The following is an 18,031-nucleotide window of genomic DNA, read 5'->3' as shown; positions in this document are numbered from 1 at the left end:
CCCTCCTGCCTCATCCCCCGCCCCCACCCCCATTGGCCCCTCTCATTTCCGTGTTGGTTTTGATTTCTCTTCCCGACGCTTTCAACTCCCCGCCGCCTCCTCCGGACACGTTATAACGAGGAGCCGTGGGATCGGCGCTCCGGGCCCTGCTCCCACGCTCCCCCCCGCGTCTCTCACGCGCATCTCTGCCGTCTCGCCATCTCTGCCGGCCCCTTCTCTGTCCCCGCCTCTGTCCGGTCAGGCCCACAGGGACTGGGTCCCTGCCCCGACTGCCAGGGTCCACAGAACCATGTCTCTGGGTCCCCGTCTCTCTCAGTCTCTGGGTCCCCACGTCTCCCTGTCTCCACACCGTTCTTTTATGTCTCTGGGTCTCCACATCTCTCCTCCCCACATCCTTGTATCCGCATCCCTCAGTCTCTGTCTCCATCTCAGTCTGTCTCCACGTCTCTGTCTCTGCGTCTCTGTTTCCGTCCCAGTGTCCGTCTCTTGGGGCCCCTTTGATCTCGCCCTGCCCCTGGCACCCCCCTGGCCCCATTGATCGCTGATCGACCGAGGGAAGGAGCGGGGCCTGCAGGGGCCAGTGCTGCAGGGCCAGGCAGGGGCCCCGGTAGGACGCTGGACAGACGGACAGCCAGCCCCAGACCTGGTAGCTGTGGAGGGGGAGCTGCTGCAGCCCCCGCCCTGCCCCGCCGGTCCGTGCTGTGCGGATGGGGACTCCGGGCAAGCTTTAATTTTTAATTTTATTTTGCTTCCTCCACCCCCCCACCCCCCATCTCCACCGCCTGCAGCCATGGCACTGAATGTGTGTGTGCGTGCATGCAGCAGTGTGGAGAGGGGCTGGGCAGGCAAGACGCTGCCGCTCTCCTCTCCTTGCCGAGCAGACACACAGCCCAGGCACACACACCACACTGCCACACAACACACCACACAGACACGTGGCAACAGAGTCACACACACCACACCATCACAACACACACAGGTCAACAAAGTGATATACACCTCGCTGTTGTGCACAACACACCCCACAGAGGTCAACAAAGTCACACATATCACACCGTCACACATCACACAGACACACCATCAGCTGAGTGACACAGACACCACTGTCACACACGGCACACATCACACAATCTGTGACGCACATATCAACAAAATCATATGCAACTAGATTGTAACAACCAACACACATCACATAGACCCACACGGCAACCCAGGCACACGTACCAGTGTGTCCTACACAACACACGGACGTACGGGTCAAAAGAGTCACACGCTCTGACTGTCCTACACACACCAGGATGGCCACATTCACAGAGAAACACATACACGGACAAGACACATGCCAACCCAACCCCACACAGAAACAAAGACACACAATCACCAATCCCGGGCAGAAACCCACTAACGCAGACACAGGACACACTGAGGTTCACAGTCAATGGCAGACATTCAGACCTACAAGCACACCCTGATGCGATGCCACACAGAAACGGAAACGCACCCAGACACGCACCCCGGCACAGCCAAGGCAGTGGCACACAGGTGACACACAGAAGCACCCAGTGACCCACAGACAAGCACCAGAGGCCCTGCGTGCCCTTGGTGCCAACATGCACGGAGCCAGAGATGCACACAGGGCACCATACAGACAGCCATCCCAAGACCACAAACACACGTGGACACACACACAGGCCCGCACAGCGGCACACTCAGACCCAAAGGCCAACTGGGTGAGGCGCTGTGTGGAGAGGAGGTGGGCCCTCGGAGCTGAAGCCACCCCAGGGCCCCCGCTGCTCCTGCCACCATCTGATCTGTCCGGCTGTCTGATTGTGTCCCCCCCACCTGTGTATTTCTCAAGCACATGTGAGCACGCGTGAAATGGGCACAGGCTTGGGCCTACTTCTGCTGGCTTCTCTCCAGAGACAGGGCTCCCAGCCTCCTTCAGGCCCACTGAGTGGCGGGGTCTCTCTCACTGAGGTCTTTGTTGTTCTGTCTGCCTCCAGCTCCAAGTATCTCTGTTTCTGAGGGCCTGCGTTTCTTGTCTCTGTCTTGGGGCATCTCTGTCTCTCTGTCTCTGGGTATCTCTGGCTCTCCATGTCTCTCTCTGCCTCTGTCTCCTCAGCCCCCATCACCCTGGCCCCCTGGGCTGGGGTTTAACCAGTTGTTTTGATTTCTCTAAGCTGCTCCGGCCGCCTCGGGAGCCGCCTCAGGCCTCACCCCCCCCCACAGCCCCTTCATCCCTCACCCGGTACCCCCTCCCCTTAACACAATCTGCACAAGTGGAATGAAAATTGATTTTTTTTTTAAATTTCATATCTTCTCCGGGGCTCTGTCTAAAGAGGAGAGAGACGCGGCCCAAGACCCTTCTCCTGCTGCCACCCCCGCACACGCGCGCGCACACACCAACAGGCACACACATCACACCTGGACACACACACACACACACACACACTGTCTGACACTCCGTCTGCCCCCATCCTGGGGACACACCCCTCCCTATGCCACACACCCACGTAGGACACAGCTGTGCACATAGCAGACACACAACAGACTCCCGCACACACTGTCTAGACACCCCTAGTAGGCACACTTCACACCCCTGTCCCATCTGGGCAGACAGAGCCCTGCGGCCTGCTGACACACCATAGTGCGCGCGCACACACACACACACACACACCTGTCCATACAGATTATGGCCACATCCATGTGTACACGGGCTCAAGGGCGGCCCCCCTTTAGGCACCAAGGAGGCCCCTGGGGCTGTCCTGGGGAGGACTGGGCCAGGAAGGTGACAGGGGCTTTCCTGCCTGGACTTGCCCCCCCGAACCCCCAAGGTCACCCCCACTCCCACCCCTGCCTGTATCAACCAAATGCTCCCACGTGACCCCGGGTGGGGGTGTCTCTGTGCCTGGGGTGTATGAGTGTGTGTGTACGTATGTACGTACGTGTACACACACACACACACACACACACACCCCACTCACTAATTCTCTCCAAGCCACACATTGTCATCCCCACAACAGGCCGGTGCATTTGAGAACTAGCTCATCCCCACACGGGCACCCGCAACACACAGGCCCACAGAACCCACACAACACACGCAGCAGCACCTCCCACGTGCCGTGCTCACGCGTCATCACAGACACACAGCCTCACGCAGCAGGGCCCGCGTGTGCATCCAACGGCCACACACAAACACAAGCACACGAAGCCTTCACCACCCTCTGGGGCACGCACAGCATCCGCTCCGGTCGGTCCGGACTCAGACACAACAGCACCCGGAACACAGAGCGCACGGCCACACAGGCTCCCACAGCCAGTCACCGTGCACAGGTTTGGGGGGATCTTTGCGAGCACGTCCCACAGCTGCTCCTTCCCTGGGCTTCCCACACCCACACTCACCGGCCCGGTGCCTGGGGTCTAGCTCCCACTCCGTCCTTCCACCACGCCTCCCTTGGCCTACGCTTTCTCACGCTGGCCTGGTCCCTCAGACACACCACCCGACTTGGGAAGTCCAGACACGGCACAACTCCAGAGTTTTGGGCTGTCGCCCCAGACGCTCACAGCTGAACATCACACAGCGGTCACGCACATGCTCACAGACGCGGCTCGGGTGGCCTCTCCCGCTCCCACACTCCGTCACCTGTGCTCGGGAACGCACACACCTCCACGGGTCACACCTATGAGGACTGCAACGCAAATCCCAGTCACATGAAGACAGTCGAGCCCCCCCACGCGGTGTCACACACATAGACAGCTGCAGACACACACGCATGCACACGCACGGGCACACACCCGGGAACCTCTGCTGAGGCTGCGCTGTGCGAGAGAGACAGAAGGACAGACTGGCAGACAGACAAGGCACCAGCTTCCCAGCCTGGAGAAGGTGTGTCTGTGACATGCGGTTTGGGGTAGTTGGGAGGCATGGAGCCAGGGCCGGGACGGAGAGCTCACACCTACCCTCTCCCTGTCTCTCCCTCAAGCTGGTGTCTCTGTCTGTCATGTGTCTCTGGGTCGGTCCCTCTCCCTCCCTCCCTCCCTCCCTCCCTCTCTCTCTAAGTCCCAGTCTATGCACGAACGTCCCTGGGGCTGTGGCCAGCACGCGGAACCGTGTCTGTTGGGGGGTGAGGGGGGAGCATCCCCAGGGAGGTGGGAGCCGCAGTGCCACGCACCCCGCCTACCAAACAGCACTGGGGGAGGGGAGGGGAGAGGCGCCACCGCAGATACGGACCCAGAGCACAGGCTGCTTCCCTACCCCCTGCCTGCACCCCCCTGCCCTTCCCCTCAGAGACTCCAAGAGATGGAGGAAGTGCAGGGGGTGGGGGGAGAACAGGGAGAAGGAGAGATGTTGGGGGGGGGGCAGAGAGAAGCAGGAAGCAACACCTACCCAGAGATAGATGGGGACAGAGACCAGGGAGAGACGGGAGAAAAGATGGGAGATCAGAGAGTCTTTGGGAAAGAACAAGACCCTGAGAGAGAGACAGGGAAACCCGGAAAAGGGGGAAAGGGGGAGTGAGTCAGAGCAGCCTGGACAAAGTGAATTAGGGAGCGGAGGTTGGAAAGAGAGCCGCTCTAAGGAGGGACCCCAGGCAGGGAGGAAGGAGAGGAGGGGCAGAGATGCGGAAAATTGAGGGATTAGGGCAGAGGCAAAGGAGTGGACAAGGAAGGTAGGGGCTGCTGGGCAGAGGCAGGAGTGAGGGGGAAGCGCAAGTATGGGTTCAGGGCCAGCACCACGCTGGCTGCAGTCCTTGGGGGGTCCAGGTCCCAGGAGTTTGACCCGGCTCCTGGCTGCCACCGAAGCTCCAAAACCCACCCTGCCTCTCGTCTTCACCTCCCCCTGGTCCGTTCCCACCTCCCGCCTCATCCTGAACCCCAACCTATTGCCAAGTCTCCTCAGTCCCCGCTCCCTCCCCTGGCTCATCCCTACACCCCAGGCCCCACCCAACTGCAGGGCTGGACCTTTTGGCCCAAAGGCTTGTATCAGAGACCGTGACAGACGTGCAGGGGCAATGACTGTGATTGGTGGTGGCGTAGAGGGACAGAAAGCTGAAGGCAAGTGTGGCCAGCTAATCCCAGGACCCAGAGTCCCAGAGAAGCCCTCTGGGCTGTCAAGGCCAAGAGGCAGGGGCACTGTGTGTCCTGTTTGTGTGGGCTTGGCACCAAGTATGTGCTCAGGAAATACTGTTTAAATGAAATTCAGATTAAAAGAAGCAAAGCCAGGGAGACAGAGAGACAGACAGATAGTGAGTCAAGGGACAGAAAGCCAGAGGCCAAGGGATAGCAAGACCTGGGGTGAGGGGCCCAGAGATGGGGGACAGGAGGACTGAGGGACAGGACAGGAATGGAGCAGAGAGGACAGAGGGACAGATAGATGGACTGAGAGACAGGAATATAGGGGGACAGGGAAACAGATGGGAAAATGGGGACAAAAATAGGGGAAAAGGGATTGACTGAGGGTCAGAGAAAATAAGCAGATAAATGGGGTCAAAGACCCAGAAAGGCAAACGTGAGACACAGAAAGGGAAGAGAGGGGTAGGGGGACAGGAGACAGAAGGCGGGGGCATGTGTGGGGCCTGGGCCAGCGGGAGCTGGGTGCCTGGGCTGCAGGGGATCCCATGAGGGCCAGAGAAGGGCTGGGGTACGGCAGGACTGGGGGAGGCTCGGGGCTCCAGGGGCATCGCACGGTGCTAATTCAGCTCCATCGATCAGACGGGATGAGAGCAATAAATTATTGTGACAAGATGCAATCCTGGCCCGCGCACTGCCGCCGAGGCGGATCGATCCCTGTCCCCAGCCCCGCACCGGGCCTGTGCCCAAGCCCTGGCCCGGACGCCTCTGCCCAGCTCTCTCTCCATTCCCCCACCGCACACGCTCCCACTGACAGCCAGGTGGGGCAGCAGCCCTGAGGAAGAGATGGGAACAGAAAGGGAGCCATGGCGGGAAGACCAGCCCTTATCTGTCCCAGGTCCTCTTGCTTCCCCTCACCACCCCATCCTCACCACGACCTGGGAGGTAGCAACTGCCCGTACGCCCATTTCACAGATGTGAAAACTGAGGCTCAGATAGGAAAGTAACTTGGCCAAAGTCCCACAGGGGTGGATGGTGAGGCCTGGACTCAAATGTGGGTCACCAGGACTTCAAGTCCCCCAAAACTTGCACCATCAGAGGAAAGAACAAGGGACCAGGAAAGAAGGAAAGAGGAGATAGAGAGAGCCTGAGAAAGAGACAGAGAGTGCAGGACACAGAAGAAGAGTCAGACACTAGAAAGAGGTAAGATATAGAGACACCAAGAAGACAGAGGTGGAGAAACACAGAGAACAAAGAGACAGGGAGAGAGAGACAGAGAGATACACAGAGACTCAGCCTGGGAGACAGGCACAGGGAAGGTGGGCAGCTGGTGGCAGAGCGGGAATAGAAGAGGTGAACAAAGGCAGGTGGACAGAGAAGCACGTGAAGGGATGGGTAGTTCTGGAGAGCAAGGTGTCTCTCAGGGGACAGGTGTGTGGTGGCAGGAGCTGGGCTGGCTCCAGGCTGCTGGGAGGATGGGGAGAGTGAGGATGGGGCGAGCCCAGCCCAGGGAGTCCGTGTCAGAGAGAGGCCAGGTGTGCGAGCAGGGAGGCAGGAGTGAGGGGAGAGCGGGAGGCTGGGGTGCAGAAGAGCTGGCCGGTGATGCAGAGACGCGCGCTGCCAAAGTGACAAGGTGGACAGATGTGTCCGTGGAGGAAGGAGGTCACCTGATACGCAGGTGTGGGAGCTAAGGACACCTGGATGACTGAAGTCAGATGGCCTCCACGATCACCCAGTTTCGGAGACCTCCAAGAAATTACTCCATTTCCCCAGGCTCAGTTTCCTTCTCCATATAGTGGGGATAAGAGTAAGGACGTGCAGGGGCGCCTGGGTGGCACAGCGGTTAGGTTAAGCGTCTGCCTTCAGCTCAGGGCGTGATCCTGGCATTATGGGATCGAGCCCCACGTCAGGCTCCTCTGCTATGAGCCCGCTTCTTCCTCTCCCACTCCCCCTGCTTGTGTTCCCTCTCTCGCTGGCTGTCTCTATCTCTGTCGAATAAAAAAAAAAAAAAAAAAGGGTAAGGACGTGCCCCCTATGGGCCTGGTGAGGATGAAAGGAGACCGTGGTTAGAAAGGACGGGACGCTGCCTGTCACAGAGACAGCTTTAATAAGCAGGAACTGGATGGGGCGCCTGGCTGCCTCAGTCAGGAGAGCGTGCAACTCTCGAGCTCAGGGTTGTGAGTTCGAGCCCCATGCTGCGTATAGAGATTAATTACAAATAAAATCTAGGGGACAAAAGCAGTAGCTGGGCACATTAGAGGAGCAGGTAGGTGCTACTCGGGCTGGTCTGTGGACCAGCAGCAGCCCCCGGAGCTTGTGAGGAATGCAGAGTCTTACGCTCCATCCCAGACCCACCACACCAGAACCTCTGGGGTGAGGCCCTCCAGGGGTTTCTGATGTCCGCTGAAGTCGGAGAACCTCTGGCATGAGGGAGTTGGTACGATGCAGCAGGCAGGTGTGGGGATGGCTGGGACAGGTGTTCTGTGTGTTTAACAAACGCTACAGGTGGCACTTATGCCCATCAAGAAAGGTATTCCCTGATAGATGGCTGGTGACGTGTTCTATGAAAAGGGACAGGTATTTCCAGAGGGGAGCAAGCTAGAGACAGGTGTGAGGGGTCTGAGGGGTGGGCTCTAAAGGTGTGGGGGTGACAGTTTGCATAAGCAGCTAGTGCAGATGAGCCCGGCTGAGACAAGTGGCTGAGAGTTATGGGGTGGGTGCACAATGTCTGGAAAAAGCTATGAAGGGGGGCACCTGGCTGGCTTAGTCAGTAAAGCCTGGGACTCTTGACCTTGGGGTCCTGAGTTAAAGCCTCACATTGGGCGTGAAGCTTCCTTTAAAAAAAAAATTTTTTTTTAAAGAAAAAGCTATGAAAGGACAAGAGTTACAGAGATGTCATGGGGGGTGAGAAGAGAAGGGGACTCGATGTTGGTGCAAATCTGTGGGGCAGGAGTGGGGGCAGGAGTAGGCATTCCCCTTGGGGACAGGCTGGGACGCCAGGGGTATGGCAGAGACCCACTGGAAGAGATGTAAAGCCGAGGGAGATTAAGGAGGGGACAGGTGGGGATGTCTCAGCACCTGTTTGCTAAAGAAAGGAGCGGGTGAGGTAGGGAGCAGGGGATGCCTGCAGCAGACAGGTCAAGGGTCAGGTGCAGAGATATTGGTGTGACCCTGGACAGCAAGGAAGGAGGAAGTGAGAAACATTAGTGAAATTAGTGGTGTGGGTAAAGAAGAGAAGCAGATAGGACCTGAGGGACAGGTGTGGGGAAGCAGGTATACAGGTCAGGCAGGTACCTGCAACCAAGGACAGATTCTCTGCCCCAACTTGTGTATGCGGGAAGCAGCGTTGTGTGGTTGTGTGTTGTGAGATAGTGAGAGAAAGAGAAGCAGAGACAGAGAGACTTCTCACTAGAAGGAGGTGAGCAGCAGGTGTGGAGGTGAGACAGGTGACTGTCAGAGGACAAGGGTTCGCAGGAGAGGAACATGAAGAAGGAGGATACACGTGATACCAGGGACCACAGCCTGTGTGAGCAATCAAGCCATGCTGAGGTCAGGGGACAGGTGGGGTAGGTGCATGTGTTGTCTGGGATGAGTTACCTGAAATGACAAGTGGGAAAGACAGGTGTGGGAACGACAGGTGGGAGTAGGGATCTTTGTGTAAGAGGATAGGAGATGGGTGTGGGAGGGAGAGAGGTACCTGCCGCGTGCACGGGGAGCTCCTCTGGAAGGACAGGGATGAGGGTGGCCGAGGCTAGCACTGGGAGGGAGAAGCATGGGACAGCAGAGACGGGAGGAGCCAGGCGTTACCGGAGGACAAATGCAGAGAAGGCTCGTGTCAGGGCTTCTGTGCGAAGGAAGGTGTGTGTGTGCGAAGATATGGCACACAGGTACTGCTTGCGGGAGGCAGAGGTGAAGAAATATGAATGTGTGAGACATGGGTGTGTTTAGAGCTTTAGGGGACAGGTGGGGTGATGCAGGGGCAGGTAGGAGACGGACCATATGCCAGGAAATGAGACAGATGCAGGGATTCAAGTGGGAAGGGCAGATTTTGGAGAACAGGTGTTACCTGGAGGTACAGGTAAGAAAGGACATGTGTTACCTGAGAGATCGTGGGCATCTCTGGGGCAGGTTTCAAGGGACAAGTGTTACCTGGAAAAGCAGGTGAGAGGAAAAAGGTGGTACCTATAGGGACAGACGAAGAGGACAGGTGACCTGCAGGGGACAGGTACAAGGAGACTAACGTTACCTGGACGTCCAGATGTGGGGAACTGAAGGGGAAACCTTAATGTGACAGGTGTGTTGACAGGCAGGTGTGAGTGAAAGGTGTTACCTGAGGCCACAGGTGTGTGCGGCATGGCTCTTCAGGGTGATTTGCTGCCTCCGTTTCGCTCACTTCCCTCCCCTCCCCGCCCCAGGGGCCAGTTCTGGCGCTGGGATCCCTCCCCGGGCTTAGCCGGGCAGGGCATGCAGTTAGCTCCCCACCCGGTAGCTCTGGGCTCAGCGAGGCCAGCAGGGCCTGCCGGGCTGCCGGGCTCCTGAGGCTGCTTGGCGATGCGGAGCGCGTCTGGGCCTCGGCGGGCCGGCCGGGCAGGGGGAGCGGGCGGGGGGGCCGTTTAGCCGTGATAGATCCGCGCGCCGCTTGTCTCTTAATCTCCGGAGCGACCGATCGATTCGCTATTTCCCTTTGTTGCCAGAAAATTCGATCCTGGGCCTGGAATTAGGTCCCCGGCTTAATCTGAGCGGAAACCAGCGAGGGGGAGACAGAGACAGAGATGCTGGGAGAGACAGAGACAGAGAGATAGTAAGAGACAGAGAAAGGCAGAGACAGGGAAACAGAAAGAGATGCTGAGAAAGACACTGAGAGAAAGAGGCACAGAGATTCTAAGATAGTCCAAGAGTTGGACCCAAAGAGGAAGAGAGAGATGCTGCAAGAGACAGAGAGTCAGAGAGAGACACAGAGAGAGTCTTCAAGTTAGAGGTGGACACAGAGATGCCCAAAGAGACAGAGACACAAGGAGAGACCCACCTAGGGAAGAGGCAGCAGAGGTGGCCCAGCACGGCCCTGGGACGGTTGTGGAATGACAGAGAGGGTAGGCAGCATACTCAGCCACCTGTCCCCAGAAGGACACAGCCTCTCGAAGGTCAGAACTAGACCTGCCCTCCCAGCCCCAAAGTGTGGAGACCCATTTATTGGCCCAATGTCCTTCCCACAGGCCCTGTCAACCCCCTTACACCAAATATCCAGACCCCAAATATCTAGAGCCAAATGTACAGACCCTCAGCCTTGAACTCCAGCACCAAATCCAGACCTCCCACCTCCCCCCACCATCCAAACCTCCATACCGACCACAGCCCCAAATGTCCACACCCCTCGTCTGACCCCCAACCCCAGTCAGCTCTCAACCCCAAATATGCAGTCTCTTGGCTCTGAACCCCCAGGTCCCAAATTTCAAGCCCTCAGTCCTGGCCCCTCACCACCCCCCACTCCCCTACCGCCCTGGGATTAGAGTCCCACCCTCAGGTGTGCCCGCCAGCCCCTGGTCTCTCCCGGCCCCCACCCCTCGAGCGCTCTCACACACTCCGCCACCCCCGCGTCCCGGCCCCCTGCCCCGAGCGCACCTCCGGCCCTTTCCCCCTCCCAGCTCCCCAGAGCCAAGCGCGGCCCCACCCGCCGCCTCCGCCGGGGCCCGAGACCCCGCCCGCCTTCCCCGCCTGGGGCTCGGCGGCCGGGCTCCGCAGGTCCCTCGGGAGCACCTCCCGCGCCCCGCCCCCCATCCCCGCCCCTGCGCCGGCCCGCGGCGCTCACTCACTTTCCGGGGTTTGCGCCTCCGCTCCGGTCCGGCGAGAAGTGTTTAAAGTTGGGATCCCGCGGCCATGGCCCCCGCGGCGTCCTGGGGAGCGGGCACCGGGGCGAGGGGGGACGAGGCCCGGGGCCCCGGGGGACGGAGCGGGAGCGAGAGTGGAGGAGAGACCCGGAGACGGAGGGACGGCCGGGGACCCGGAGAGAGGGGCCGCGCCGGGACCGGGAGACGCGGAGAGAGGCGCGCAGGGAGAGAGGCGGGCCGCGGGGGGCCGGGCGCGGGGCGGGGGCGCGGGGCGGCGGGGGCGCGGGCGGCCGGCCTGCGGAGCCTCCTGCGCTTCCTCCTCCTCCTCCTCCCTCTGCTCCTCCGCGGCGCGCCGCGCGCCTCCGCCCTCGCGGCCGCCCGGCCGGCTCGGCGCGCAGATATATGGAGGCGGCGGCGGCGGCGGGCGCTGCGGGGGAGGGGGCGGGAGCGCGATCGATGGAATATAATTTTCCTCAAACTCGGAAAATAAAGTTCAGAGCTGATCAAATTTGAAAACAGATGTCGAATCGCGACTCTAAATAAGGTTCGATCCCGGGACTGAGGGAGTGGGTTGGGGGCGGGGTGGGTGGAGAGGTGGAGAGACTCCCCCCTCTCCCCTCCCCTCCCCTCCCGAGGAGGACACGCGGACAAACCCATCGGCAGGCGGGAAGTGAAGGTAGCAATTACGTGGCCGGGACCCCTGCTGGACACGCGAAACCGGACCCGGACACCCAGGCCCACGGACGTCGGGACGCACGCATACAGTGACACAGACCGTGCCAACACACACGCAGGATACATAGCCTAGCGGGCACTGGGACACGCAGAGCAGCATGCACACGACCAGCGGACACACGACCTGCACACACAGACGCACACGCACACACACACAGAGAACCACGGTGACATACAGCTACACTCCACCTCCCAACACACAAGCCTTCAGCGACACACAAGCTCCGGGGGTGTGGACAGACACACCAACACTCCCCTTCATGGGCCCACGCAGTGGCAGGAGCTCACCCACACCTGCAGCCACAGGGAAGGGCCTGGATCTGTTTCCACTGAGATAACCAGAGACTAGTCACCCGGCCACAGGGCTCTGAGAGCAGCAGCCCGCAGCCCCAGAGTTCAGCTCCCTCCTGACTCCCTGGCTTAGACTGACCTTCGCCCTCACCATCCACTCTCCTCCTCCCTCCCTTGTGCCTTCCCACCACCTCTCCTCTCTCTCCCCCCTCCTCACTTCTGCTCCCCACTTTTCTCTCCCATTGTCAGGTCAGGCCCTGTCTCAGGGGCACAGCAGCCCTTGGAGTCACCTACCTCAAGAGGGAAAGCGTCTGGGGCAAAACGACGGTCCCCAAATGAATATGCCACGTCCAGGGCAGCTCTGCAAGATCGCACCAGCCCCCACTGACCTCAGCAAGGTGGGGGGAGACCGAAGGATGGAGGGGATCCCCGAAAACTTCACACAGGCTCAGCTGCTCCCGCCCCTGCTCAGCATGCACTTGGGCCAGTTACTAAGTGCACGTGAGTTAGTAAGCAGGAGCCTCAGCTTGCTCGGCTGCAAAATGGGGCAATATGGACGGCCGCCTCCTCCAGGGCCCGTGGAGAGCGCTCCGCACTGGGTCAAGCACCAACAAAGCACTTGCCATGAGCATCACTACTTTGAAATAGTCACATTAAAAATACTAAATTCTGCGAGAAAATGAGAATCCCCTCACTTGTTTTTACTCGGAACACCCTTCCGGGGAGCCAGCAGGAAGCCCCTGCCCTGGGTGTCTCTACCCCTTCATGAGGCCATACTTGAGACCCCTCAGGAGAGCCACCATCCTCTGGGGGTCTAGAACCGCCCCCAGCTGTATACAGCACCCTCGAAGATAGCTCACCAGCTAGACTGTACCTCCTGGGTGTCTGTGACACCCACCAGACTGTGGAGAACACCCGCCCGGCACCCGCTGGGAGCTAGGCCTCCTCATCTGCACGAGATACCATTCAGGAGCGAGACAACGGCCTCCAGGTGTTCCAAGAAAGCTAGAACACCGGCAGGACATCACGAACACCAGCTGGAATGTACTTAATGACCAGTAAGTGCAGGACAGAACACCAGGGAGGAGAGAAGGCACGCCTGGGCAGAAAGGACCCAACGGACTGTACGCTACACCCTCCAGTAAGAGTCTGTCCTCTGGGAAGCCACCATTTATCACACTGCAGAACACCCTTCTGGAAAAGACATCCTTGGGACGTCAGCAAAGAGCATCAGCCCCGAGGGCTTTCACACTCTTCCTCTCTAAGCCCCTCCTCTAGGAGCGAGGAGGGCATCCCAGGATGTCAGACTATAGGTAACATGTGTGAGGGGCTTCCATTGCCCCATCAGAGTTACGGAGGACCCCAGAGGGGAACTCTGATGCCCTCGGTGGTCAGGGTCTATCGGCTGAACCGCCATGCCCATAGTCACGTGAACACCCCCTGACTGCTCAGACTCCCCCTCCCTGCCCCCCCCACCTTCCTGATTTCTCTAAGACTTTTTGGGCTGTGCATCTTTGGACCATCCATGCTCCCTCTCTGAGCCCCAGGCGGTTGGGAGGCTTGGTGAGGAGGATGTCAGAGTGTGGCGCGTCCTGTAAGCACGTAGGAACTCGATAGAAGTGAGAGTTTACAGTCGAGCATTCCCAGGGAGGGGGGCGGCCACCAAGGCTGCTTCTGCGCTCGTTAGCAGTATTGCCAACACCTACCTGGCTGAAGGAAGCTTCTCACAGGAGGGGGACCATTAAGCTGTAGTTAACATCCCCAGGGAGGCTGCACTAGCAGACGACTGTAGTTAACACCCCACTGAGACAGAACACCCTCAGGGTGTTTAATGCCCCCTGGAAAAGAGAGAGAGAGAGAGAGGGCACCCTCAACCAGCCTGTAACACCCAGTGGACTGAATTTATTACCCAGGAAGCAGAGAACCCCTCTAGGGTCCGTAACAGCCATTAGACTCTTTTTAACCGCCCCCCCCCAAGGAGTGAGAGGACCCCTCTGTTGGGACGAAAGCCTCCCTTTAGATTGCTTCTAACACCCTTCAAGAGGCGTCCAGGTGCAGCAAATAGCACTAGGATGACAGAGGGTGAAGCCAGGATGGGTATAAGCTGACCATCCCCCTCAAGAAGCCACCCCCCTAACCCGCACGGCTCTCCCGGAGCCCCAGGAGCTCAGGAGTTGGGTGCACAGAACAGGGTTTGCGCGCTGTTCTAACAGCCATGACAATGAAGCCTTTACTGGTGTTTGCTTGGGGCCGGGCACCGGCCCAAACCCTCCACAGAGATGGACTCATTTAAGTCTGTCAACAACAGCCCTACGAGGTAGGCGCTGTTTCGCGTTGTCTCCATTTTACTGATGAGAAAACCGAGGCACAGAAGTCACTTGCCCACCCTTACACAGCTAGTGAATGGAAGTGGGACCCAAGCCTCCGCAGCCTGGTCCCCGGGGTGGGGTGGGGGTGTGGGATCTGTTTTCCTAACCCCCAGGCTGGCTAGACCACCTGCTGCGTATGCCCCCTCCCCCGTACTAGACTCTGGTCTCCAGCTTGGACCGACACCATCCCACCCAGCTCTCCGCACTTCCTCTGCACAGTCGGACAACCCCACCAGCAGTCCCCGGTTGGAGGCTCCCTGAGGGCAGGGCTGGTGCCTGATTCCTTCTCTCTGGTTCCCCAGTGAGGGCAGAGCCTGTCACTCAGGGACCTGGGGAGACCCAGGGAGGGGACGAGGGGAAAGGCTGTAGAGAGGGGTGCAGGGAGGATGGCAGGGGAGGGGGGCTGAAACTGGGCCAGGCCTTACTGCAGGTGCTGGGGAGTGGGAGAGAATCCAGAGCCAAGGGGAGGCAAATCTGCTGGGAGGTGGGGAGCAGACAGCATCCCTGCCCCTCCCCCACTCCTCTCCCACCCCCACCCCCTGGAAGGTGGTAGAAGGATGCCGGCAGGGGATGGGGCAGGACAGACAGACCAGCACAGAGGCCGACAGGAGAGCCGAAGGAGGCAGCCAACCAGGGTGTGGCCCTGGGGGGTGGGGGGGGGTCAGACAGACGAACAAGAGTGGGGTGTGAAGACGGTAGGACAGATGGGGGAGGGGTCCCAGGAGAAGGACTGGCAGACGTCGGGCTTGGGGTTGGGCAGGGAGGGGCACACGGACAGACAGACAGCAGAAGAGAGTGGCCACGGTGGGGGTGGGGGTGGGGGGTGCGGACAGACGGAGGACAGTGGGAGACTGGCGGCCGGCTGGCTGTGCAGGGCCGGCAGGCGCAGCCCACGAGGCCAGGGCCAGGCCGAGGGCGCGCGCGGTGGCGGCCAGCGCAGGGAGGCGGAGGCCGGGCGAGCGGCGGTGTTTGTGGAGCTGTCGGCTGTGGTGGAATTATGAAAAATAGCAGGCATCGGAGCCGGCCTTCAGCTTCGATTAGGGGAGATGGGACATGACAGGTGCGATCAATACGCAGCCGTTCTATAAAGTGTCAAGTAATGAATCAATTTCGACTAAATTTTCCATTTTTCAGAGGCCGTTCTCTGAGAGAAGAATATCCTCTTTTGTAAAGATATTATTATCGATTTCGGCGGCAATTTGACATCAGGGGTAGTTAATTCCACTCAGAATAAAATTGAAAACACTTGAGAGAGAAAAGAGAGAGGCGAAGAGTGAGACAGAGGGAGAGGGGGGAGGGCGGGAGGGGCCGGGAGGAGAGACGGATGGACAGAGAGACAGAGACAGAGACCTAGGGAGAGGACAGACAGCGCGGGCCCGGGGAGCCGGGGCAGAGACATGTGCAGAGACACAGAGACAAACTGAGAGGCTGTAAAGCCGAGAGTTAGTGGGGGCGACAGAGACTGACAGAGACGTTCGGAGAGAGACTGGGGGGGAGACAGGACGACAGAGAGACAGAGTGTCTCCCAGATAAGCCCAGATGCTAGAGACTTGCCACAGAGGCGCAAAGACGTGGACAAAGACAAATTCAGAGAAAGGGAAAGATGGCAAAAGAAGCAGGGGAACCAGGGAGGGGAGAGACACAGAAAGTGAGAGACGGCGAAGGGGAAGTTAGGGAGCTGGGGGGCAGCGCTGCTGAGCGAGCAGGGCGGCAACTGGAGGGACAGGAGACCGGATGAGCAGGGCTGGGGCAGAGGCGAGAGAGGTCCCAGGGCTGAGGGCGCATATAGAGATGGGGGTCTGTCCTGCTTGTGCTGTCCCCCGAAGTCACCGAATGGGGGAAGCGTGTGTGTGTGTGTGTGTGTGTGTGTGTGTGTGTCACCATCCCGAACTGTGGGGGCTGCTTGAGGCAGAGCGTGAGTGTGCGTTGAGTGTGCGTGTCCATGAGCTCCCTTGGCCGCGAGGGCTCTGATCCAGGCTCCTGGAGTCTGACTGGGGTTGTGCTGCAGGTAGGGGGGTGCGTGTGTTCCCTGCCGTCTGGGCGTGTGTGCCCTCACAGGCTATGACTGTATCTGATTACTTGTGTGTTTCCTGGAATCCTGCGTGTGTCCCTGTCCCTGTCCCTGCACACGCTGTGTCTCTGGCCTTGCAGCCCCACGGGTCTCAGCAGCAGGCAGTGGTGACCACACTTCTGGTTAGTGCCTGCCAGTCCCCCAGCTGAAATCTCCATCCCCCCAGCCCCCCCTGCCCCCAGCAGCTCACAGGCTGCCGGAAGAGAGGAAAGAGGGCTGGAGGATAGGATGCCCTGGATTCTGAGAGAGAAGATGACTGGGGACCCCAGCTTCTGAGTCTGAGGGAGGAGGGGCTGGTTGGCAGGGACCCTTCTGAACGGGATGGTCTGCACGGAGGCGATGGGGCGGGCTAGGAGGCTCCGCAGCCAGCCTGTCGGCCTCCCCACCAGAAAAGCCTGTGCCTGCTGCCCCCTAGTGGACGTGGAGATGGGACTGGCCTGGGACAGGGAGCTGACAAGGTCAAGGGAAGGCAGAGGGACAGACCCACAGGGGAGCAGAGACAGAGAGATATGGACAGAGAGACAGGTGAACACAGACAGGGACAGAGATGAACAGCGGACAGAGAAGTAGGCAGACAGAGGGGCAAGGGTCGGGCAGGCAGATGTTTGAGATGCTGTCTCGGGGGGGACTGGGCATGGAGACGGCAGAATCAGGGGAGGGGACAGAGTGGGAACAGACTGGTGTTGGATTGGTGTGAAGACTTGGCTACAGCTAGTTTGAGAGACAGACAGGAGCCATGTGGACAGAAGGACAGTGTGCCGGGGGATGGCAGATAAATCTAGAGAAAGGAGATATGAGGAAGAGGAAGCCCGGGGAGCAGGCAGAAAGAAGACAGGTAGACAGAGATAAGGAGATATACGCACAGAGCAAAGGGGCAGAGACAGAGATGGGCAGACACTCATGGGGAGACAGAGGGACACACAGAAAGAAGCAGGCTTACACACCTAGAAAGACAGGCAGACACACACCAGAGAGACAGAGCAAGGCAGGTGGACAGAGGGGTACAGAGGAGCCAGGGCCCCCAAAAGCCAAGTGGACACCCCGAGATGGAGCAGAAAGCGGTAGGTGGGGGTGAAGCTGAACCCAGGATTGGGGGAGACTGTGGCCTGGTGGAGGTTCTGGGCTGAGGGGCCGCCCAAGGCACAGCTTAGGAGTGAAGCTGGGGACGGGGCTCCCCTGGCCAGGGTCTTTGCCCGCCACCCCCTCCTAATCCCCCCCCACCCGGCGGGCTGCCCGGCGGAGGCGACAGATTGAGCGATGAGACGCATTACGCACTTAATCCGCCTGATTGAATGTTTTGCTTTCGCCCAAATTGAAACATTAAACAACACGGGACGAGAAGAGGCGGCCGCAAATCACTCATGAAAGATTCATCTTCTCCCCGGCAGCCGCCACCACCCGCCTCCACCGCAGCCGCCCACCCCAGCCGGGAAGCCTTGGGGTGGGGGTGGGGGCTGGGGCAGTGCCCCTGCCCACTGTGTGGGGCCCCAGCCCTCACGGCCCAGCAAAGTTCTTTCCCCTGTCCAGCCTCCATCCCACAGGTGGTCTGAGACTGGGACCTCAGATCCCTGGACCAGCCCGAGCAGCATGACCTTGGCCCTGTCCCTGTCCCTCTCTGGTGGAGAGCCCTTTCTGTCTCCTCTGGAGTCTACCTTCTAGCTCCTTTCCTGGAC

At 59.5% G+C, this 18,031-nt stretch overlaps 1 protein-coding gene across 1 annotated transcript in view; it reads right to left on the bottom strand.

Moving 5' to 3' along the window:
* The window catches only part of ERFL (ETS repressor factor like), a 28,308-nt gene that overhangs the window by 6,956 nt on the left and 3,321 nt on the right, over positions 1 to 18,031 (bottom strand). The window contains exons 3-6 of the mRNA XM_048223998.1: positions 11,188 to 11,319; positions 9,550 to 9,778; positions 9,217 to 9,279; positions 8,765 to 8,824 (exon numbers count right to left, since the gene is read on the bottom strand). Of these exons, the coding sequence (XP_048079955.1) occupies positions 8,765 to 8,824; positions 9,217 to 9,279; positions 9,550 to 9,778; positions 11,188 to 11,319 (484 nt within the window). The remainder of the gene's footprint in view (positions 1 to 8,764; positions 8,825 to 9,216; positions 9,280 to 9,549; positions 9,779 to 11,187; positions 11,320 to 18,031) is intronic.

This window comes from Ursus arctos, unplaced genomic scaffold, assembly GCF_023065955.2.
Source record: "Ursus arctos isolate Adak ecotype North America unplaced genomic scaffold, UrsArc2.0 scaffold_19, whole genome shotgun sequence".
NCBI classification, from domain to species: domain Eukaryota; kingdom Metazoa; phylum Chordata; class Mammalia; order Carnivora; family Ursidae; genus Ursus; species Ursus arctos.
This window is presented reverse-complemented; position numbering and strand designations above follow the sequence as displayed.